Here is a 23277-nt window from a genome sequence, read left to right on the forward strand (position 1 = left end):
AAGACTCAGCATTCACAGCCCTCTGGGGCAGAGAATTCCAAAGATTCATAACCCTCTGAGTGAAGAAATTCCTCCACATCTCAGTCTTAAATGGCCTACCCTTTATACTGAGACTATGACTCCTAGTTCTAGACAGTCCAGCCAGGGGAAACAACCTCTCAGCATCTACCCTGTCAATCCCCCTCAGAATCTTGTATGTTTCAATGAGATCACCTCTCATTCTTCTAAACTCCAGCGAGTATATCACACAGGAGATTAGTGTCAATGCAGTGAAGTCTCTTGCCGGGTTTAGCCCTGTGAAAATTTTGCTGGATAATCAGGAATGTGGGTACTGGGGATCTCCTGTGTAAATAATTGCAGAATCACAGAGGGATCTTTACTCGGAATGTAACCCGGGCTGTACCTGCCCTGGGAGTGTTTGATGGGACAGTGTAGAGGGAGCTTTACTCTGTATTTAAACCGTGCTGTACCTACCCCGGGAGTGTTTGATGGGTCAGTGTAGAGGGAGCTTTACTCTCTATCTAACCCGTGCTGTACCTGCCCCGGGAGTGTTTGATGGGACAGTGTAGAGGGAGCTTTACTCTGTATCTAACCCGTGTTGTACCTGCTCTGGGGGTGTTTGATGGGACAGTGAAGAGGGAGCTTTACTCTGTACCTAACCCGTGGTGTACCTGCCCTGGGAGTGTTTGATGGGACAGTGTAGAGGGAGCTTTACTCTGGATCTAACCTGTGTTGTACCTGCCCTGGGGGTGTTTGATGGGACAGTGAAGAGGGAGCTTTACTCTGTATCTAACCCGTGCTGTACCTGCCCTGGGAGTGTTTGAATCTGCAAGTTAATAAGACAAGGCATCAGCTAGAATCTTACACCCTAAGTCTCTCTGCTCCTCCACTCCTTTCAAAGTTTTACCATTTCATGTACATTTCCTATGTTTTTCTTCCTCCTAAATCTATCACCTCACACATCTCCAGTCTGAAGAACATCCATTAACCACTACTCTCTGTTTTCTGCCCTTTACCCAACTTCCTATCCACGCTGCCCCACTGCCTTTAATACCGTGAACCTTAGTTTGATCAACAAGCCTCCCGTTCGGCACCTTATCAAACACCTTTTGACAATCCATCTCCACAACACCCACTGCATTTCCTCCCTCACTGCACCGAGTGCAGCCCCAGGCCCGATTATAAAAACAGTGAACATTATCCACCCGCCTGTTCCCTCAGCAAAGGAGCCCCGCGCCAAACTCCGGGACAGACAGGAAGTCAGGGAGCGTCTGTAAATGGAGGAGAAATGGAGACTGGTCAGGGAGCGTCTGGAAATGAAAGAAAAATGGTGACTGGTCAGGGAGCGTCTGTAAATGGAGGAGAAATGGAGACTGGTCAGGGAGCATCTGTAAATGGAGGAGAAATCGTGACTGGTCAGGGAGCGTCTGTAAATGGAGGAGAAATGGTGACAGATCAGGGAGCATCTGTAAATGGAGCAGAAATGGTGACTGGTCAGGGAGTGTCTGTAAATGGAGGAGAAATGGTGACTGGTCAGGGAGTGTCTGTAAATGGAGGAGAAATGGTGACTGGTCAGGGAGCATCTGTAAATGGAGGCGAAATGGTGACTGGTCAGTGGCCTTTATTCCCCTTATTGGACACAAGGCTCTTTGTCTCACAACACACTGGCTCAGATTTTAACAATCGGTTTACAGGGAATAGTGAATTGAAAATTGCAAAACTGAGATTGTTAGAATTACACAGGATTACACTGGATATACAGCACAGAAACAGGCCATTCGGCCCAACCAGTCCATGCCGGCTTTTATGCTCCACACGAGCCTCGTACCATCTTTCCTCATCTAAATCTATCAGCATAACCTTCTAATCCCTTCTCCCTCATCTGCTTGTCCAGCCTCCCCTTAAATGCATCGATACTGTTCGCTTCAACCACTCCCTGTGGCAGCGAGTTCCATATTCTCACCACTCTGGGTAAAGAAGTTTCTTCTGAATTCCCTATTGGATTTCTTGGTGACTGTCTTATATTGATGGCCTCTAGTTATGCTCTTCCCCACAAGTGGAAACATTCTCTCTGTATCCACTCTACCTTCCATTCCACTAGGACCTTTCCAGAATCTAGTGAATTTTGGAAGATCACGACCAATGCATCCACTATCTCTGCAGCCACCTCTTTTAGAACCCTCGGATGTAGGCCGTCAGGTCCAGGGGATTTGTCGGCTTTTAGTCCCATTACTTTCTCAAGTACTTTTTCGTGACTGATATTAATTACTTTAAGTTTCTCACTCTCATTAGCCCCTTGGTTCCCCACTATTTTTGGTATCTCAATTTTCTACAGTGTAGCTCACGAGTGGTCGGGACCTCTCGCCCTGACCGAGGTGGACAAGAAGCCTGCGCAGCCCCTCCGTGTCAAGTATGACAACGTCGACAGAGATGTGCTGGGTAAAGTGCTGAGCCCGGCCCAGGTACTGACTGCAGCTGAGAGCTGAACACACAGGAACCGCTCCAGTGCCTGGAGCCAGCAACAAGAGGCAACAAAAGCAAGGAAGGCACAGAGTACAAAAGCAGAGAAGTTATGATGAACCTTCATAAAACACTGGTTCAGCCTCAGCTGGAGTATTGTGTCCAATTCTGGGCCCTGCACTTTAAGAAGGATGTGAAAGCCTCAGAGATGGTGCAGAAAAGATTTCCAAGAATGGTTCCAGGGATGAGGGATTTCAGTTACGTGGATAGACTGGAGAAGCTGGGGTTGTTCTCCTTTGAGCAGAGAAGGTTGGGAGGAGATCTGATAGAAGTGTTCAAAATCATGAGGGGTCCAGACAGAGTAGATAGAGAGAAACTGTTCCCATTGGCGGAACGGTCAAGAACCAGAGGATATATTCTAGGGATGTTGGGCTGAACGAGAACACTGACGTTGGTGCGCCTATCTTGCCAATGGATTTGCAGGATCTTGCGGAGGCAGCGTTGGTGGTACCTCTCCAGTGCTTTGAGGTGCCGGTTGTACATGGTCCATGTCTCTGAGGCATACAGGAGGGCGGGTGTTACTACTGCTCTGTAGATCATGAGCTTGGTGCCGGGTCTGAGGTCCTGGTCTTCAAACACTCTCTTCCTCAGGCGACCAAGGGCTGCACTGGCACACTGAAGGCGGTGTTGGACTTCGTCATCGACGTCTGCCCTTGTTGACAGTAGGCTCCTGAGGTATGGAAAGTGGTCCACGTTGTCCAAGGCCTTGTCATGGATTTTGATAATCGGGGGGCAGTACTGTGTGGTGGGGGCAGATTGGTAGAGGACTTTTGTCTTACGGATGTTTAGTGTAAGGCCCATGCTCTCATGCGCTTCGGTGAAGGTGTTAACGATGGTTTGGAGTTCGACCTATGAATGAGCGCACGCGCAAAATCTACAGAGAGATCAGATACACAAATCTTTAAAAGTTGGAGGATAAGTTTATAAAGTGGTTTAAAAATGTTAGCCGAGGTTTTTTATAAATGGGGCGTAGAAAACAAAACCATCGGTTCGGCTGCACTTAGAATAAGTTTTGGGAATCTTACACTGGGAAGGATGTCGGGGCCACAGAGAGGCTGCAGAATAAATTCACTGAGGTTATACCACGGATGAGAGGCTTTAGTTATCAGAGAATCATAGAATGATACAGCACAAAAGGCGGCCATTCGGCCCATCATGCTTGTGCCAGCTCTTTGGGAGAGCTATCCAATTAGTCCCACTCCCTTGCTCTTTCCCCATATCCCGGTAAATGTTTTCCCTTGAAATATTTATCCAATTCCATTTTGAAAGTTACTCTTGAATCTGCTTCCTGCACCCTTTCAGGCAGTGCATTTCAGATCATAATAACTCGCTGGGTAAAGAAATGTTTCCTCATGATGACCTGTCTGCAGTGAAGCGCCTGTTTGAGTTTCTAACTGAGGCAAACTTCTCTTTCCCAGGAGGAGAGACGAGAGAAACTGGGGCACTTCTCATTAGAACAAAGCAGGGTGAGAGGAGATGTGAGCGAGGTGTTTAAACTTGATCAACGACACCGACCAAACTATCAGAGACACTCCCTGTCCTTCAGGACCTGTGTCCAGGGGAGAAGCTGATGGGTTTATCAGATCATCCTTGGGTTAAACGTTGTGCTCGTGGAGCTGAGCCCCTAGTGTCAGCATCAAACACTCTCCAGTCGGGTACAGCACGGGTTCATCATCATCGGCGACCACTCGAATTCGAGTATGGTATGTCCTTCATCAGTCATCTACTTGTGGGTCTTCAGGTGGCTGTGGAGGCCAATCCGAGATCCACAGACTCTACTACAGTGTGGGCATGTAAGACTATTGGTAGTGACTGGAGCATGGGTCTTTTTAATTTTTTGTCTCTACTTACGGCGCTGGCGTTTATCCTCAGCGGCACGCTGGAGATTCTTTTCATGTAGTGCGGCACCGTTGTGGATGCATTTTCTCCAATTGTCTCTGTCCAGTGCGATTTCCTCCCAGTTATTAATATCGATATGGAACTTTTTAAGGATTACTTTGATGTTATCTTTGTAACGCTTCTTTTGACCACCAGGAGACCTCTGACCTTCCTTCAACTGGGAGTACAGAACCTGTTTTGGGAGACGTGAGTCTGACATGCGAATGACATGTCCAATCCATCGGAGTTGATGCTGCATGATGAGCATAGTGATGCTGTAGATATTGGCCTCTTCAAGTATACTCCAGTTGGTACGCTTGTCCTCCCAGCTGACCCTCAAGATTTTGCGTAGAGAGCGTTGGTGGTATTGCTCTAAGGCTTTGAGATGTCTACTGTACATAGTCCAGGTTTCAGCTCCATATAAACGGGTGGGAAGGATGATGGCTTTGTATACAAGAATTTTAGTTTGGACTTGGAGGTCATGATTTTCAAAGACTCTCCTCCTCAGTTTAGAAAAGGCTGCACTTGCACAACTCAGGCGGTGATGGATTTCAGAATCAATGTCAGCTTTGGAGGATAAATGGCTGCCAAGATATGGAAAGGTGTTGACATTTTCAAGGGTGTTATTATCAATCTTTATAGAGGGAGGAGTTGCAAGCTGATTAGGTGATGGCTGGTGGAGCACCTGGGTTTTCTTCATATTCATGGTGAGGCCCAGAAGTTTGTAGGCTCTGGAAAAAGCATTCAAGGTGTTTTGTAGATCATGCTCGGAAAGAGCTGTGATGGCGTTATCATCTGCATACTGTAACTCCATAATGGTAGTGATGGAGACTTTGCTCTTGGCCTTAAGCCTGTTGAGATTGAAAAGTCGGCCATCAGTACAGTAAAGGATTTGAATTCCGGTGGGCAGATCATTGCCGATGAGATGGAGGATAACTGAGATGAACACTGCAAAAAGGGTTGGAGCAATGATGCAGCCCTGTTTTACTCCTGTCTCAACTGTAAAGGGCTCTGAAATAGAACCGCTGCTGCTGAGAACTGCTGCGGACGTGTTGTCATGTAGCAGCCTCAGAACTAAGATGAATTTATTAGGGCAACCAAGCTTAGACAAGATATGCCATAAAGTCTGACGGTGGACGGTGTCAAAAGCTTAGACACGGGTTAGATACAGAGTAAACCCATCAACCGCTCCCCGACACAGATACCGAGGGACAGGGAGTGTCCGGGACAATGACATTTCTCACTCAATAAGGTATAAATTGATCCTGTACCTCTCCCCATTAATCCTGGGCTCCACACGGGGCGAATCCTGCTCCTGTTTCCCTTCCTGTAACAGCACTGAGCTAAACCCAGCCCATAATGAGCAGGGCTCAGGGAGGCTGGTTGCTAGGCACTGCAGTGATGTCATAAAGCAGGGCCATTCAGCCCAGCTGGTCGTCTCCTTGTCCCTTTAAAGGTGGAGAGCCGGGACACCCTGTCTCCAAACACATCCCACCTGTTCATACTGAGAATCCCCAGGCAAGGCCCAAGGCCCAGAGTGTGGAACACAACCAAGGGGGAAAGAGGAGGAGAGAAGGGGAGGTAAATCAAGGAGTCGGGACTGAGGGACACCAAGCTTCAGTTTTAGAGCCTGTAGACTTCAGGAGGGGAAGACTGAGTTCAGTAGTTTTAGGATCCAGGGAGAGAACAAGGAGCAGATGGGGAGACTGGTGTGGATTCCAGCACAGTGAGGATGTCGGGGGAGGGAGATTGTGTCGGGCCGTGTACTAGGGGTGTAGGAGGGACAAGAGAGGAAAGGTCAGAGGAGCAATTACTGCAGCAGTGCCCATAAATAGTGAGAGAGAGAGAAGGTGGGGGTTCAAGTGGACCAGGGACAGTCTGTTAAACTCTCTGTTTGCTGTGACCAGTTTTCCTTCAGTTAAAAATGGCCTCCTGTAGCCCAGTGACACAAACAGCCCATTAAACTCCACCAATGGCCTTTGGTCTGGTGAGGTCTCCCTTTGTGAAACATCGGCTGTTGTTAAAGCTTTTCATTCTGACACGCTCACACTGAGAAATGAGCTGCAGAACTGCCGACATCGTCAGCTTTAAGGAGATGTTTCCCTTTGGAGATCGGATTGTCCATTGAGTCTGATTAAACTGATGTTAAAGTAACAAGGCTGCTTTGCCCCGTGACAATAACAGATTATCAGAATATTTCCCATAGGTTAAAATCCAATATTACAGGGACTCACTGCCCTGGAGGGTTGAAGTGGACCCTGTGATATAATAGAATTTTCTGTCCTGTCAGACTTGGACATCTTGTAGATCCATCTTTTAACAAGTTGTGGGATCTCAGTTCTCAGATAGATTCCACTCAGTTTGTAACAAGTCCTCAATCAGCTCGTCTTATTGTCGAGACATGAAGGACTCGACACACTGCGTGTGTGTGAAACAAAGCTCATTTATTTGACATTGATACAGATTAAACTCCAGCCCAGTTATAGGCGTTACTAACATCAGCTGAAACAAACCCCAACTGTCAGAATGAACATGGTTCAGTCCTGGATGTGATTAACAGCAGAATCCAACCCCCGCAGTCACATGTGCACACGTTGGTGTGTCCGCAGGTTGGATGAATGAGTGAATCCCTTCCCACACACGGAGCAGGGGACCGGCCTCTCCCCAGTGTGAGTGCGTTGGTGTGTCAGCAGATCTTTTGTGCTTTTAAAGCTCTTCTCACAGTCAGAACATTTAAAAGGTCTCTTATCAGTGTGAACAAGCTGGTGTCTCAACAGGTTGGATGAATGAGAAAATCCTTTCCCACACACGGAGCAGGTGAACGGCCTCTTCCCAGTGTGAACTCGCTGGTGTGTCAGCAGGTTGGATGAACGAGTGAATCCCTCTCCACATAGAGCAAGTGAATGGCCTCTCCCCAGTGTGAGTGCGTTGGTGTGTCAGCAGATCCTTTGTGCTTTTAAAGCTCTTCTCACAGTCAGAACATTTATAAGGTTTCTTATCAGTGTGAACTCGTTGGTGTGTCAGCAGGTTGGATGAATGAGCAAAACTTTGCCCACACACAGAGCAGATGAACGGCCTCTCCCCAGTGTGAATTCACTGGTGTGTCAGCAGGTTGGATGAATCAATGAATCCCTTACCACACACGAAGCAGGTGAATGGCCTCTCCCCGGTGTGAAGGCGTCGATGAGTTTCCAGCTCACGGGTAATTGAATTTCTACCCACAGTCCCCACATTTCCACAGTTTCTCCATGGTGCAGGTGTCCTTGTGTCTCTCCAGGTTGGACGATCAGTTGAAGCCTCCACACAGAACACGTGTACGGTTTCTCCCCGCTGTGAATGGTGTGATGTTTTTTCAGGCTGTGTAACTGGTTAAAGCTCTTTCCACAGTCAGTGCACTGGAACACTCTCACTCGGGTGTGTGTGTCTCGGTGCTTTTCCAGTCACACTGATGTTTGAAATCTTTTCCCACAGAAAGAACAGACAAACATTTCTCCTTCCACATTCAAAGGCCGTGATAGTCAGGTCCTGATGAATCGAGTGACTCTGTCAGATCTTGACGTGATGTTTGGTTTGAGTTTCCAGTCTGCAAATCCTCCCCTTCCAATACCCTGTAAAAAGTAGTTTACAAAAGTCATCATTCTATGTAGGATAGAAATTAACAGACAATTCTAGTTTCTATGGAACATTCTTTCCTCTCTTGTTCCCCCAAAGCTGTAAATCCCCGTCCCACACACTCTCCCTCCTCCCTGTGCTGAAATCCAAACCCATCGCACCATCTCCAACATTTTTCCTTTCGGTCGACTTTTCTCCCTTCCCTGAAGGTACTGACTCTGGCTGGGTTCAGTTCTACACTCACTGGTTCCCCTCCCTCTCCTCCCCTGAAGGTACTGACTCTGGCTGGGTTCAGTTCTACACTCACTGGTTCCTCTCCCTCTCCTCCCCTGAAGGTACTGACTCTGGCTGGGTTCAGTTCTACACTCACTGGTTCCTCTCCCTCTCCACCCCTGAAGGTGCTGACTCTGGCTGGGTTCAGTTCTACACTCACTGGTTCCCCTCTCTCTCCTCCCCTGAAGGTGCTGACTCTGGCTGGGTTCAGTTCTACACTCACTGGTTCCCCTCCCTCTCCTCCCTGAAGGTGCTGACTCTGGCTGGGTTCAGTTCTACACTCACTGGTTCCCCTCCCTCTCCTCCCCTGAAGGTGCTGACTCTGGCTGGGTTGAGTTCTACACTCATTGGTTCCCTTCCCTCTCCTCCCCTGAAGGTGCTGATTCTGGCTCTAACCCTCTAATCCTTCCTTATAAGCTTTTCTTCTGTAATATCTCACAATTTTGGTGAGGGGCACTCCTTGACCTGTCACCATTTCTCCTTCATTTACAGACGCTCCCTGACCAGTCACCATTTCTCCTCCATTTACAGACGCTCCCTGACCAATCATCATTTCTCCTTCATTTACAGACGCTCCCTGACCAGTCTCCATTTCTCCTTCATTTACAGATACTCCCTGACCAGTCCCCATTTCTCCTTCATTTACAGACACTCCCTGACCAGTCTCCATTTCTCCTCCATTTGCAGACGCTCCCTGACCAGTCACCATTTCTCATAGAGTTATACAGCACAGAAAGAGGCCCCTGAGGCCCATCGTGTCCGCGCCGGCCATCAAGCCCTGTCTATTCTAATCCCATTTTCCAGCACTTGGTCCATAGCCTTGTATGTTATGGCATTTCAAGTGCTCATCTAAATGCTTCTTGAATGTTGTGAGGGTTCCTGCCTCTACCACCCTTTCAGGCAGTGAGTTCCAGATTCCAACCACCCTCTGGGTGATAAAGTTTTTCCTCAAATCCCCCTCTAAACCTCCTGCTCCTTACCTTGAAACTATGCCCCCTGGTTATTGACCCCTCTACTAAGGGGAAAAGTTCCTTTCTATCTATGCCCCTCATAATTTTGTACACCTCAATCAGGTCCCCCCTCAGCCTTCTCTGCTCCAAGGAAAACAACCCCAGCCTGTCCAGTCTCTCTTCATAGCTGAAGCGCTCCAGCCCAGGTAACATCCTGGTGAATCTTCTCTGCACCCTCTCCAAAGCAATCACATCCTTCCTACAGTGTGGCGACCAGAACTGCACACAGTATTCCAGCTGTGGCCTAACTAGGGTTTTGTACAGCTCCATCACAACCTCCCTGCTCTTATATTCTATGCCTCGGCTAATGAAGGCAAGTATCCCATATGCCTTTTAACCAGCTTATCTAACTGACCTGCTGCCTTCAGGAATCTATGTACATGCACACCAAGGTCCCTCTGATCCTCTGTCCTTCCTAGGGTCCTACCATTCATTGTGTATTCCCTTGCCTTGTTAGTCCTCCCAAAATGCATCACCTCACACTTTTCAGGGTTAAATTCCATTTGCCACTGTTCTGCCCATCTAACCAACCCGTCCATATAGTCCTGTAGTCTGAGGCTTCCCTCCTTGCTGTTTACCACTCCACCAATTTTCATGTCATCTGCGAACTTACTGATCATACCTCCTACATTCATATCTAAGTCATTAATGTACACTACAAAGAGCAAAGGACCCAGAACCGATCCCTGCAGTACACCACTGGACACAGGCTTCCAGTCACAAAAACAACCTTCGACCATCACCCTCTGCCTCCTGCCACTAAGCCAATTTCGGATCCAATGTGCCAAATTGCCCTGGATCCCATGGGCTCTTGCCTTCTTGACCAGTCTCCCATGCGAGACTTTGTCCAAAGCCTTACTGAAGTCCATGTAGACTACATCAACTGCACTACCCTCATCCACACTTTTAATTATAATCAAGGCCACTGATTACAGCTTCTATGCAAATCTGCACATGCTCATAGAATTTGAGCCCTATAATATTAACACTCCTATAATGGTGTATAATAAAATCACCATTTAACATGTTTCAATCACAGTAATCATTGACCCCCACACCAGATTGTATTCACCCTGAGCAACGCCATGAGAGATACACTAGTTACCTGAAGATTACCCTCGATTGCATTGGGAAAATAATTTGACTTGCGAGAAGATTAAGATCCCTGTATAAACCTTCATATAAACCCAGATATATTTCACATATCCTGGACTATAGCAGTTGAAATACACGAGCATTCAGTCACCTGTTTGCCAATGCAATACTTTTCAGTTGAATTTGCTGCCTGTCTGTGAGAAGGTCATTGGCGGCAGCTTGGTAAAAGGAGCCCGAGGGCAGTTTCTGATTAGACCTTTCATTGGGTCTGATATAAATGTTGTGATCGTTTCTATAGCAACGAAGCCTGTGTGTGGACCTTGTGGGCAGACTGTGTTTCACTCAATGTAACTTCAGGTGCTGCTTCTGTCAGGAGATTTCTGTTTCTCTCTGCCCTGCTTGAGCAGTCTGAGGGAAGGGCCGATCAAGTAGATCGGAATAGCAAAGATTTCACTATTTTACCATGAGCACTGGGCAGAGCCTGTCCACAGTGCGCTCCGACACTCACACTGCTTTCTTGGTGTAATAATTTAACCCGCTCCCTGAGCTCGGGGTGTGAGCGGCCCGCGTCCCCCCGGGGTTGATGAACCCGCTCCCTGAGCTCGGGGGGTGAGCGGCCCGTGTCCCCCCAGGGGTTCATGAACCCGCTCCCTGAGCTCGGGGTGTGAGCGGCCTGCGTCCCCCCGGGGTTCATGAACCCGCTCCCTGAGCTCGGGGTGTGAGTGGCCCTCGTCCCCCCGGGGTTCATGACCCCGCTCCCTGAGTTCGGGGTGTGAGCGGCCCGCGTCCCCCCGGGGTTCACGAACCCGCTCCCTGAGCTCGGGGTGTGAGCGGCCCGCGTCCCCCCGGGGTTCATGAACCTGCTCCCTGAGCTCGGGGTGTGAGCGGCCCGCGTCCCCCCGGGGTTCATGAACCCGCTCCCTGAGCTCGGGATGTGAGCGGCCCGCGTCCCCCCGGGGTTCATGAACCCGCTCCCTGAGCTCTCTCACCTGATGTGTCAGCGGCTGCTGCCAAAGTCCGCGCATGCTCAGCTCACACTGCCCGGGTGATTGACGGGAGCTCGGGCCAATAGGAAGAGTGGGATAGGGCTGGAGGACCGAGCGGGCGGCGGGTCCTCCAACCAATCGGAGTGTGAGAGGGGCGGGGCTTGACCTTTAAACCTGAACAACAGAAGGTGAGCTGAGCATGCGCGGCCCTTGGCGGCAGCAGCCGCTGACACATCAGGTGAGAGGTGAGGGAGCGGGTTGATGAACCCCGGGGGGACGCGGGCCGCTCACACCCCGAGCTCAGGGAGCGGGTTCATGAACCCCGGGGGGACGCGGGCCGCTCACACCCCGAGCTCAGGGAGCGGGTTCATGAACCCCGGGGGGACGCGGGCCGCTCACACCCCGAGCTCAGGGAGCGGGTTCATGAACCCCGGGCGGACGCGGGCCGCTCACACCCGGAGCTCAGGGAGCGGGTTCATGAACCCCGGGGGGACGCGGGCCGCTCACACCCCGAGCTCAGGAAGCGGGTTCATGAACCCCGGGGGGACGCGGGCCGCTCACACCCCGAGCTCAGGGAGCGGGTTCATGAACCCCGGGGGGACGCGGGCCGCTCACACCCCGAGCTCAGGGAGCGGGTTCATGAACCCCGGGGGGACCCGGGCCGCTCACACCCCGAGCTCAGGGAGCGGATTCATGAACCCCGGGGGGACCCGGGCTGCTCACACCCCGAGCTCAGGGAGCGGGCTCATGAACCCCAGGGGAGGCTGCGAGATTCTCAGCAGCTCAGCTCTGCTCGGTGCTGTGTGAACGGGCTGCTCCACAGCCCGGCTGCACACGGGGAATGCCAGTGCGGAGGGCCCAGTGCAGAAGGCCCAGGGTGGAAGACCCAGAGGAGACTGTCCTAGGCGGGAGGCCCAGCACGGAGGACCCCAGGCGGGGGTCCCAGGGCGAAGCGGCTGGTTGCCAGAAGCGGCGTCGGATGATGCTGTGGGTGAGCATGCTGCACGGTTTCTGAAGTTGAAGAATCGTCTCGGGCCCGAATGAGTTCCAGCGGCCCCGCCTGTGCTCCATTTGGTGGCAGCTGTGAGGCTTTTTTTTGGTGTCGGGATCGTGTTTGTGCGCCGCCATTTTGGTGGAGGAAAGACAGACTGTTGCTATCTATAGTATGGTGCTTGAACAGCCATAAGATGGGAAAAGAGAACGGGATAAAAGGAAAATAAAAGACAAAACAAGGTATATCGGCAAGGAATAGCGAATGTCTTGATGGCTGGGTCCTGTGAGTGATAACAGCAAGAAGAAGGGAATTTGAGTACTCGTTTTCATCTTTTACGGGATTTGAGAAAGTGGTCGGCTTCTTTTCTGTGGAAAGGTTGAAGACTGTGGATAAGTATTATGACATTATATGGTTGGATGACATCAAGTGAAGACGAGGAGTTATTAGAGTGCCAATAGGACTGGCGTTGAACTGGTATTACTTGTTTTTGAAGAAGTTTCGGGTTCTGGTTAAAAGTAGTTTACTTGAAGTCTTAAGTGATTTTTTGATATGGTTGTGGGATTTTCTATATTGTGGTGTTATTTAGTGTTAAAGCCTTCCTTAATCGAACGAATGAACGCTCTAGTGAACGCACGCATGCGGATACAAATATATGCACGCACGCACGCATACACAATGGAACTTGCGTTCGACCGAATGAAGGGCCCGCTCCCCAGGATGGGGGTCACTCAGTGAGCGTGAGGCCTGCCGGACGGATGAACGAACGCACGCACGCATGCACACAGGTAGACAAATGATACGCACGCATACACAATGGAACTTGCGTTCGGCTGAATGAAGGGCCCTCGCTCCCCAGATGAAAGTCAGCTTGGTGAGCGTGAAGCCTGCCGGACAGATGAACGAACACATAAGCATGCACGCAGATAGAAACGGCACACATGTACACAGTCATGCACATGGAACTTACGCTTGAGCGAACGAATGGAGGAATGAATGACTGAATGAACAATGCCAGTTGGACTGGCGTGTACGGATTCTTGGTTTATTAAATAGTTGCAGTTTGTACTGTAAACATTTTTTAAAAATGAACCCCGGGGTGACACGGGCTGCACACACCCCGAGTGCGGCCCCAGGCCCCATTATTAAAACACTCAACATTATCCACTTTACAAACACCCGGGGTGGGCCTCAGGCCCCGAACAAGAACGTCCGAGCCGGGCGTTTACCCTGAGCGGGGCGGCAGCTGCGGGACTTTCTCCCAGTGACAGGCCCGGGGTAACGGCCACCATCTTGAGAGGCTCGGGGCAGCAGGGCGCATGCGTGGCCCCCTTGGCCAGGAACCAGGAGGAGAGAATCTTGTCAATTTCTATCCTGGACTCACAGTGATGGCTTTTGTAAACTCCTTTTACAGGCTGTGAGAAGGGCAGCATTTACACACCGCAAACTCAAACCAAACATCACATCAAGATCTGACAAAGTCACTCCATTCAGCAGAACCCGAATATCATCGGCCTGTGAATGTGGAAGGAGAAATGATTGTCTGTGGGAAAAGATTTCAAACATCAGTGTGACTGGAAAAGCACTGAGATACACATACCCGAGTGAGAGTGTTCCAGTGCACTGACTGTGGAAAGAGCTTTAACCAGTTACACAGCCTAAAAAAACATCACACCATTCCCAGCGGGGAGAAACCGTACACGTGTTCTGTATGTGGGCGAGGCTTCAACTGATCGTCCAACCTGGAGAGACACAAGGACACTCGCAGCATGGAGAAACCGTGGAAATGTGGGGACTGTGGGAAGCAATTCAATTACCCATCTGAGCTGGAAACTCATCAACGCAGTCATACCGGGGAGAGGCCGTTCACCTGCTCCGTGTGGGAGAAGGGATTCACTCTGTTGTCCAGCCTCCATTTACACCAACGAGTTCACACTGATGAGAGACCTTTTAAATGCTCTGACTGTGGGAACTGCTTTAAACTCTCTGCAGATTTTATTAAACCTCAGCTTGTTCACACCGACGAGAGACCATTCAGTTGTACTCACTGCGAGAAGCGCTTCAGGCAGTCAACTCACCTCATTCAACACCAGCGAGTTCACACTGGGGAGAGGCCGTTCACCTGCTCCGTGTGTGGGAAGGGATTCACTAAATCATCGCACCTGCTGACACACCAACTTGTTCACCTTGATAGAACTTTTAAATGTGCTGACTGTGAGAAGAGCTTTAAAAGCGCAAAGGATCTGCTGACACACCAACAGGTTCACACTGGGGAGAGGCCATTCACCTGCTCAGTGTGTGGGAAACGATTCACTCTATCATCCAGTCTCAAGGCCCACCAACGCAGTCACAGCAGAGAGAGGCTGTTCACCTCTGTGTGTGGGAAGGGATTCACTACTTCATCCAACCTGCTGAGACACCAGCGAGTTCACACTAGGGAGAATCCATTCACCTGCTCCGTGTGTGGGAAGGGATTCACTCGATCATCTTACCTAGTGAGACACCTGCACATCAAATCAAATCAAATCAACTTTTATTGTCATTGTTAGTGCACAAGTGCAGTACAACAAAATGTAGGCTTGCGGCTCCCGAGAGTGTACATTTAGATTAAGACATTTAAACATTCAACATACATTTGGCTTGTAATCCAGAAGAGACTCAGACGGAGGGTGAAAATGCTCAGTCTCGGGAGAGACAAAGCCGCTGCGTCCATGCACGCCGCCATTTTTAGCATAGTTAAGTTCATAAGTGACTGTAGGGGTAGGATTCTGCTGTTAATCACATCCTGTTTGTTTCTACCAATGTTATTAACCCCTATAACTGGGCTGTGTTATGTTCGTTATTTCTCCAAGATAAGGGACTAATTGATGTCCATTTTAGGTCCTTTTCTCCTTTTGAACTCTGTGGTAAACCACTGTTTGTATTCCACCGTGTACATGCCTGTACATGTCTCGGCTGACTCCTCCCACGAGTCCAGGTATAAAGGTGACTGCTCCACAGTCCCTCTGTATTCTGGACCGGTCGACCACTCGAGGCACACCTTCATTCTCTTGTTAATAAAAGCCTGTTAATTACTCGCTTAATCTCAGTCTTTTGAGTTATTGATAGCGCATCAATTTTATTAACAAGATTTTTATAATGGAGAAGATCCTCACACCAGCATGCCTGGACTTAGATCATCGGGAGGCAGACTCATCCACCAAGTTTACTCACTGGCTTAGGTGTTTTGAAAAATTTCTGATCGCCTCCGCTGAAACGGTCAAATCGGACGAGGACAAACTGGATGTCCTGACCTCCAAAGTGAACCACCGAGTGTACTCGGTCATCCAGGACGCGACCTCGTACGCGGATGCTATCAAATTCCTCAAGGACCAGTACACGCGCCCAGTGAATGAGGTGTACGCTAGGCACCTCCTGGGGAGTCGTAAACAACAACCTGGGGAATCGACCGAGGAATACCTTCAGGCACTGTCTGTGCTTGGCCGGGCCTGTGGTTGTAAGGATGTAAAGGCCGCCGTGTACACAGAGGAACTTATCCGGGACGCTTTTGTAGCGGGCCACAGGTCCAATTACACCCGACAGCGACTGTTGGAGCAAAGTGACCTCGATCTCAACAAGGCCTCTGAACTCGCACTATCATTGGACGCAGCCTACCGGGGCATGGACGCCTACTCCTCTGCACTGTGGACGCCGCGGGGAACGATAGCCTGGGACATGGTAGGACCGTCTCATAGCGCCATGCCACCCCAGCCACATCCCAGCAACGGCCCAACTACCGCAGCAGTGTCCCAAGGCCAGACAGCAGTGCCCCAAGGCCAGAAATGCTACTTCTGTGGCCAGGCCAAACACCCCAGAGCGCGCTGCCCGGCGAAAAATGCGATCTGCTCGGGCTGCGGGAAGAAAGGACACTACGCCGGCGTCTGCAGGGCCAAAGCCACCCCGAACCCCAGCAGCGCCGCGTGCGGGCCGCCATCTTGGGCCTCCCCAGCCATGTGCGAACCACCGGAACAGCAGCCATTTTGGATGCCTCCAGCCACATGGGGATCATGGACGCCGCCATCTTGGACGACAGCCGGGACGCAGCAGGCCCCCAACACCGCCTCATCTGATACCCACAGCGACACACCGACCCCTACGCTGGCCTCCGTTACGCTGGACCAAGCGAGACCGCACCAGCTGGCCCGGTCCACAATGGACATTAAGGTAAATGGTCACGAAACAATCTGCCTTTTTGACTGTGGGAGCACGGAGAGCTTCATCCACCCCAACACGGTGCGGCGTTGCTCTCTCCCAGTCCTGCCTGCGCACCAGCGGATTTCTATGGCCTCTGAGTCCCAGTCGGCGGACATTGGCGGCTACTGCGTGGTGACACTCGTAGTAGACGGGACTGTGTACGATAATTTTAAACTTCTGGTCCTGCCCCACCTCTGCGCTGCCGTTCTACTGGGGTTAGATGTTCAGTGCCACCTTAAAAGTGTTACGATGGCGTACGGTGGACCCCTCCCCCCACTCACAGTCCGCAGCCAGCAGCTTCCAAATTGCCCGCCGCGCACTAGGTGCAACCTCTCCACACTCAGAGTCACCCCCCCCCACTGTTTGCTAACCTCACCCCCGACTGTAAGCCCATCGCCACAAAGAGCAGGCGATACAGTGCCGGGGACAGGGTTTTCATTAAAACCGAAGTGGAGCGGCTCCTGAAGGAGGGGATTATTGAGGGCAGCACCAGCCCCTGGCGAGCCCAGGTTGTGGTCGTTAAGACCGGCGAGAAGCAGCGCCTGGTCATCGACTACAGCCAGACAATAAATTGCTACACCCTGCTGGACGCTTACTCACTCCCCCGTATAGCTGATACGGTCAACCAGATCACGCAGTACCGTGTCTTCTCGACCATTGACCTGAAATCAGCGTACCACCAGCTCCCTATCTGCCCTGAGGACGGCCAGCATACTGCCTTTGAGGCAAACGGCCGCCTCTATCACTTCCTTAGGGTTCCCTTTGGCGTCACCAACGGGGTCTCCGTCTTCCAAAGGGAGATGGACCGGATGGTCGATCAAAATGCGTTGCAGGCCACCTTCCCATATCTGGACAATGTGACCATCTGCGGCCATGACTTGCAGGACCATGACGCAAACCTCAAAAAATTCCCCTGCACCGCCAAACTCCTCAACCTGACGTATAACAAGGAGAAGTGCATATTCCGCACAACCCGCCTCGCCATCCTTGTCTGTGTTGTGGAACACGGAGTCATCGGTCCCGACCCCGACCGGATGCGTCCCCTTATGGAACTCCCACTGCCTCAAGGCCCTGAAGAGGTGCCTAGGGTTTTTCTCTTATTACGCCCAGTGGGTCCCCTACTATGCGGACAAGGCCCGTCCGCTGATCAATCCACCTCTTTTCCCGTGACGGCAGAGGCCCGCTTAGCCTTCCACCGTATCAAGGAAGACATTGCCAAAGCCACCATGCACGCAGTGGACGAATCCATCCTCTTCCAGGTGGAAAGCGACGTGTCCGACTTTGCCCTGGCCGCTACCCTCAATCAGGCGGGGAGACCCGTGGCCTTCTTTTCACGAACCCTCCAGGGCCTGGAGACCAGACACTCCGCCGTTGAGAAGGAGGCCCAGGCTATTGTGGAGGCTGTGCGTCATTGGAGGCACTACCTGGCCGGAAAATGATTTACCCTGCTCACTGACCAGCGTTCAGTTGCGTTTATGTTTAACAACAAGCAGAGGGGCAAAATCAAAAACGACAAGATCTTGAGGTGGAGAATCGAACTTTCCACCTACAATTACGAGATCTTGTACCGGCCTGGGAAGCTCAATGAACCCCCGGATGCTCTATCGCGTGGCACCTGCGCCAGCACGCAGATCGATAGACTGCGGGCCCTCCACAATGACCTCTGCCACCCGGGGGTCACCAGGTTCTTCCACTTCATCAAGGCCCGCAACCTGCCTTACTCCATTGAGGAGGTCAGGACCTTGACCAGGAACTGCCAAGTCTGCGCTGAGTGCAAACCGCACTTTTATAGACCAGACAGGGCTCACCTGATAAAAGCCACTTGCCCCTTCGAGCGCCTGAGCGTTGATTTTAAAGGGCCTCTCCCCTCCTCCGACCGCAATGTGTACTTCCTCAACATTATTGATGAGTACTCCCGTTTCCCGTTCGCCATCCCCTGCCCAGACATGACCAGTGCCACGGTCATTAAATGTCTGAACGACCTCTTCACCCTGTTTGATTTCCCCAGCTATATCCATAGCGACCGGGGCTCATCGTTTATGAGCGACGAACTCCGTCAGTACCTGCTCGCTAGGGGTATTGCCACAAGCAGGACCACCAGTTACAACCCCCGGGGGAACGGACAGGTGGAAAGAGAGAATGCGACAGTTTGGAAGGCCGCCCTGCTAGCCTTAAAGTCGAGGGGCCTTCCGACCTCCCGCTGGCAGGATGTGCTCCCCGATGCGCTCCACTCTATTCGGTCACTGCACTGCCACTAACGCCACCCCTCATGAGAAAATGTTTGTCTTCCCAAGGAAGTCCACATCGGGGACATCGCTACCGCCATGGCTGACGTCCCCAGGGCCGGTCCTACTGAGAAGACACGTGAGGACCCATAAAACGGACCCCCTGGTTGAAAGGGTCGACCTCCTCCACGCCAACCCCCAGTATGCTTACATTGCGTACCCGGACGGGCGGGAGGACACAGTCTCCATACGAGACCTCGCACCCTCGGGGGCCGCAGTAACCCACTACCCACTACCACCCCCCCCCACGACCCAATATCCAGCCCCAGCAGACGGCGGGCCTGGGTCCTGCGACCCGCTCGACACCTACGAGGACTACACACCAGTGCCCCAGCCTACGCGGGACTCGACGCCGGAAGCTTCATTACCCCTGCCGTCGCCACGTCGATCACAGCGGCAGACAAGACCTCCGGAGAGACTCCAATACACTAACTTTTAATACACTTCACCCCGCCGGACTCATTTTTAAACAAGGGGTGAATGTGGTAAACCACTGTTTGCATTCCACTGTGTACATGCTTGTACATGTCTCGGCTGACTCCTCCCACGAGTCCAGGTATAAAGGTGACTGCTCCACAGTCCCTCTGTATTCTGGACCGGTCGACCACTCGAGGCACACCTTCATTCTCTTGTTAATAAAAGCCTGTTAATTACTCGCTTAATCTCAGTCTTTTGAGTTATTGATAGCGCATCAAACTCTAGATTAGTTCAGTTCTCATACCTTCGGTTACTCTCATGGACAAGTCCCAGCTCCCCATACATTCCAGAGTGCCTCTCCTAGCCTTGGTATCCAGGGAAGGTATCGGTAACACGCCCAGGATCACTAAACACAAAACCCAGTCTGTTAATCACTTTCAGCGACTGGACTTAGTGTGTGTCCCACAGCATCTCTCTCACCTTTGATGTGTGAATAGAGCATCACGCCTCAGAACCTGGTTTTAAATTTATTCAGCAAATCTATTTAACAGAAGCTTGCAGGGTGATGAGGCAGTGTTGAGGTGCTGCTGTATCAGCCTGTGGCTCAGTTGGTAGCACTCTCGCCTCTGAGTCAGAAAGTTGTGGGTTCAAGTCCCACCCCAGAGACTTGAGCACAAGAACCTAGGCTGACACTCCTGTGCAGTACTGAGGGAGTGCGGCACTGTCGGAAGTGCCATCTTTCAGATGAAACATTAAACCGAGGCCCCGTCTGCTCTCAGGTGGAAAAGATCCCATGGCACTATTGAGAAGAAGAGCATGTGAGTGATGTCTGGTGTCCTGGCCAATATTTATCACTAAAATAAAACAGATTATCTGGTCATTATCACATTGCTGTTTGTGGGAGCTTGCTGTGCACAAATTGGCTGCCACGCTTTCTACATTACAACAGTGACTATGCTTCAAAAGTACTTCATTGGCTGTAAAGTGTTTTGGGACGTCCTGAGGTCATGAAAGAGGCTGTATCAATGCAAGTCTCACCTTTACTCTGCATTGTGCCTGTAATGAAAATAACTGAAGATTTGTCCCAGTGTAACCTTTGCTGTCATGAAATGTGTGTGTCTTTGAATGAGCCTCAAGTCCTTGCTCATGTCGGCTGCAATTGTGTAGAAAGGGGGTGTGTAAAGAGATGGTCTGTGTAAGGAGATGTGAAAGAAGGAAACGGTGTGTGTGTGTGATAGTGACACAGCCTTGTGGTCACAGTCAGAACAATGACAGATATCCTTGTGGTTATGGTTTGGGCAGGGCCAGGTCAATAATGTAGTAAACAAGTTAAATATAAATATCACCAGTGTAGTCGCAGCTTGTTAGAACAGACCTGGGGAGAAGAGAGCTCTGAATCCACTGTATTATCCCTGTTCTCCGAATCAGGTAACTATACTCTGTCTGTATCTTTGCAGTGCTGTTAATAGTCAGTGAAAGACAATCTGTTGTTGTGAGCTTGATTATCTGGTGTCTGAAACCACAAGACTCAAATTTTAGAGTCAACAAGATGAACACCAAACACATCATGGCCCAATACTCCAGCTCTATATTCACATGAGAAAGTCTGTTATCACACTCATCGAGTAGGCAGAATAAAGAAAGATCCCAACTCAAAGAGCCTCTAAAATCATTTGTAAATACCTTTTCAAATCCTGACATATCAATTGTCAGTGTATGTTCCATTGAAGTCAATGGCTGATGAGAGAGGGGCTGGAGAGTAGGGGTGAAAGAGGAGTTGGGGTGAGGGGTTGGAGAGTTGGGGTGAGGTAATTGGAGAGTAGGGGTGAAAGAGGAGTTGGGGTGAGGGGTTGGAGAGTAGGGGTGAAAGAGGAGTTGGGGTGAGGGGTTGGAGAGTAGGGGTGAAAGAGGAGTTGGGGTGAGGGGGTTGGAGAGTAGGTGTGAAAGAGGAGTTGGGGTGAGGGGGTTGGAGAGTAGGGGTGAAAGGAGTTGGGGTGAAAGAGGAGTTGGGGTGAGGGGGTTGGACAGTAGGGGTGAAAGAGGAGTTGGGGTGAGGGGGTTGGAGAGTGGGGGTGAAAGAGGAGTTGGGGTGAGGGGTTGGAGAGTAGGGGTGAAAGAGGAGTTGGGGTGAGGGGTTGGAGAGTAGTGGTGAAAGAGGAGTTGGGGTGAGGGGTTGGAGAGTAGGGGTGAAAGAGGAGTTGAGGTGAGGGGTTGGAGAGTAGGGGTGAAAGAGGAGTTGGGGTGTGAGGGGTTGGAGAGGAGGGGTTGGAGAGTAGGGGTGAAAGAGGAGTTGGGGTGAGGGGGTTGGAGAGTAGGGGTGAAAGAGGAGTTGGGGTGAGGGGGTTGGAGAGTAGGGGTGAAAGAGGAGTTGGGGTGAGGGGGTTGGAGAGTAGGGGTGAAAGAGGAGTTGGGGTGAGGGGTTGGAGAGTGGGGGTGAAAGAGGAGTTGGGGTGAGGGGTTGGAGAGTTGGGGTGAGGGGGCTGGAGAGTAGGGGTGAAAGAGGAGTCGGGGTGAGGGGTTGGAGAGTAGGGGTGAAAGAGGAGTTGGGGTGAGGGGGTTGGAGAGTTGGGGTGAAAGAGGAGTTGGGGTGAGGGGTTGGAGAGTTGGGGTGAGGGGGCTGGAGAGTAGGGGTGAAAGAGGAGTCGGGGTGTGGGGTTGGAGAGTAGGGGTGAAAGAGGAGTTGGGGTGAGGGGTTGGAGAGTTGGGGTGAGGGGGTTGGAGAGTAGGGGTGAAAGAGGAGTTGGGGTGAGGGGTTGGAGAGTAGGCGTGAAAGAGGAGTTGGGGTGAGGGGGTTGGAGAGTAGGGGTGAAAGAGGAGTTGTGGTGAGGGGGTTGGAGAGTAGGGGTGAAAGAGGAGTTGGGGTGAGGGGGTTGGAGAGTAGGGGTGAAAGAGGAGTTGGGGTGAGGGGTTGGAGAGTTGGGGTGCGGGGGTTGGAGAGTAGGGGTGAAAGAGGAGTTGGGGTGAGGGGTTGGAGAATTGGGGTGAGGGGGTTGGAGAGTAGGGGTGAAAGAGGAGTTGGGGTGAGGGGTTGGAGAGTAGGGGTGAAAGAGGAGTTGGGGTGAGGGGTTGGAGAGTAGGGGTGAAAGAGGAGTTGGGGTGAGGGGTTGGAGCGTAGGGGTGAAAGGAGTTGGGGTGAGGGGTTGGAGAGTAGGGGTGAAAGAGGAGATGGGGTGAGAGGTAGGTAGGTTTTAAGGAATGTCTTAAAGGAGGAACGAGAGGGGGAGAGATTTAGGGAGGGAATTCCAGAGCTTGGGGCCTCGACAGCTGAAGGCACGGCCACCAATGGTGGAGCGATTAAAATCGGGGATGCGCAAGAGGCCAGAATTGGAGGAGGGCAGAGATCTCAGAGGTTGTAGGGCTGGAGGAGTTTAGAGATAAGGAGAGGGGAGGCCATGGAGGATTCCTCTGGTGCTGGAATCAAGCACAAGAGGCCAGAATCTTAAAATTAGAGCTCGGCCATTCAGGGGTAAAATCAGGCAGCACGTTTTCACACACAGGGTAGTAGAAACGTGGAACTCTCTCCCCCAAAAGGCTGTGGATGCTCGGGGTCAATTGGAGCTTTCAAGACTGAGATGATCGATTTTTGTGAGGTAATTGTTCCAAGGAATGTGGAATAAAGGCGGGTAAATGGAGTTAAGATACAGATCAGCCCTGATCTAATTGAATGGTGGAGCAGGCTCGAGGGGCTGAATGGCCTCCTCCTGTTCCTAATGTTCCTGTGACACCCTCAGAAATGCCCCAGAGCAGTGAAATCCCACTGGGCCCCAGTACATGCTCAATGGAAAGCCCGGGTCAAGGACAAACCCAGCGCGCACACTCTGAACCCAGTTTGCTGCTCCCTCTGTGCCCAGCACTGCCTGCACCCCCGGCACACGGCAGTGGAATTTCAGCCTCAGTGTTACAAGTTTCAAGACCTGAGCAGTGGAGCGGACCTGGGTGTGGAGCGAGCAACGAGGCGAGGCGGAGCATAAAAGCAG

At 51.3% G+C, this 23277-nt stretch overlaps 2 protein-coding genes across 2 annotated transcripts in view; one reads left to right on the forward strand and one right to left on the reverse strand.

Moving 5' to 3' along the window:
• Nucleotides 1-23277, reverse strand: part of LOC147119311 (uncharacterized) — a 186106-nt gene that overhangs the window by 58202 nt on the left and 104627 nt on the right. The window contains exon 4 of the mRNA XM_085984070.1: nucleotides 7057-7167. Coding sequence (XP_085840196.1) covers nucleotides 7057-7167 — 111 coding nt within the window. The remainder of the gene's footprint in view (nucleotides 1-7056; nucleotides 7168-23277) is intronic.
• LOC147119313 (uncharacterized) lies at nucleotides 11985-14921 on the forward strand. The gene has a single exon (XM_085984953.1). The coding sequence runs from the start codon at nucleotides 14135-14137 to the stop codon at nucleotides 14912-14914; it is 780 nt and encodes a 259-aa protein (XP_085841079.1). The 5' UTR covers nucleotides 11985-14134; the 3' UTR covers nucleotides 14915-14921.

The sequence above is a fragment of the Somniosus microcephalus genome, chromosome 4 (assembly GCF_052327205.1).
Source record: "Somniosus microcephalus isolate GS21.2 chromosome 4, FLI_Smic_1.0, whole genome shotgun sequence".
NCBI lineage: Eukaryota > Metazoa > Chordata > Chondrichthyes > Squaliformes > Somniosidae > Somniosus > Somniosus microcephalus.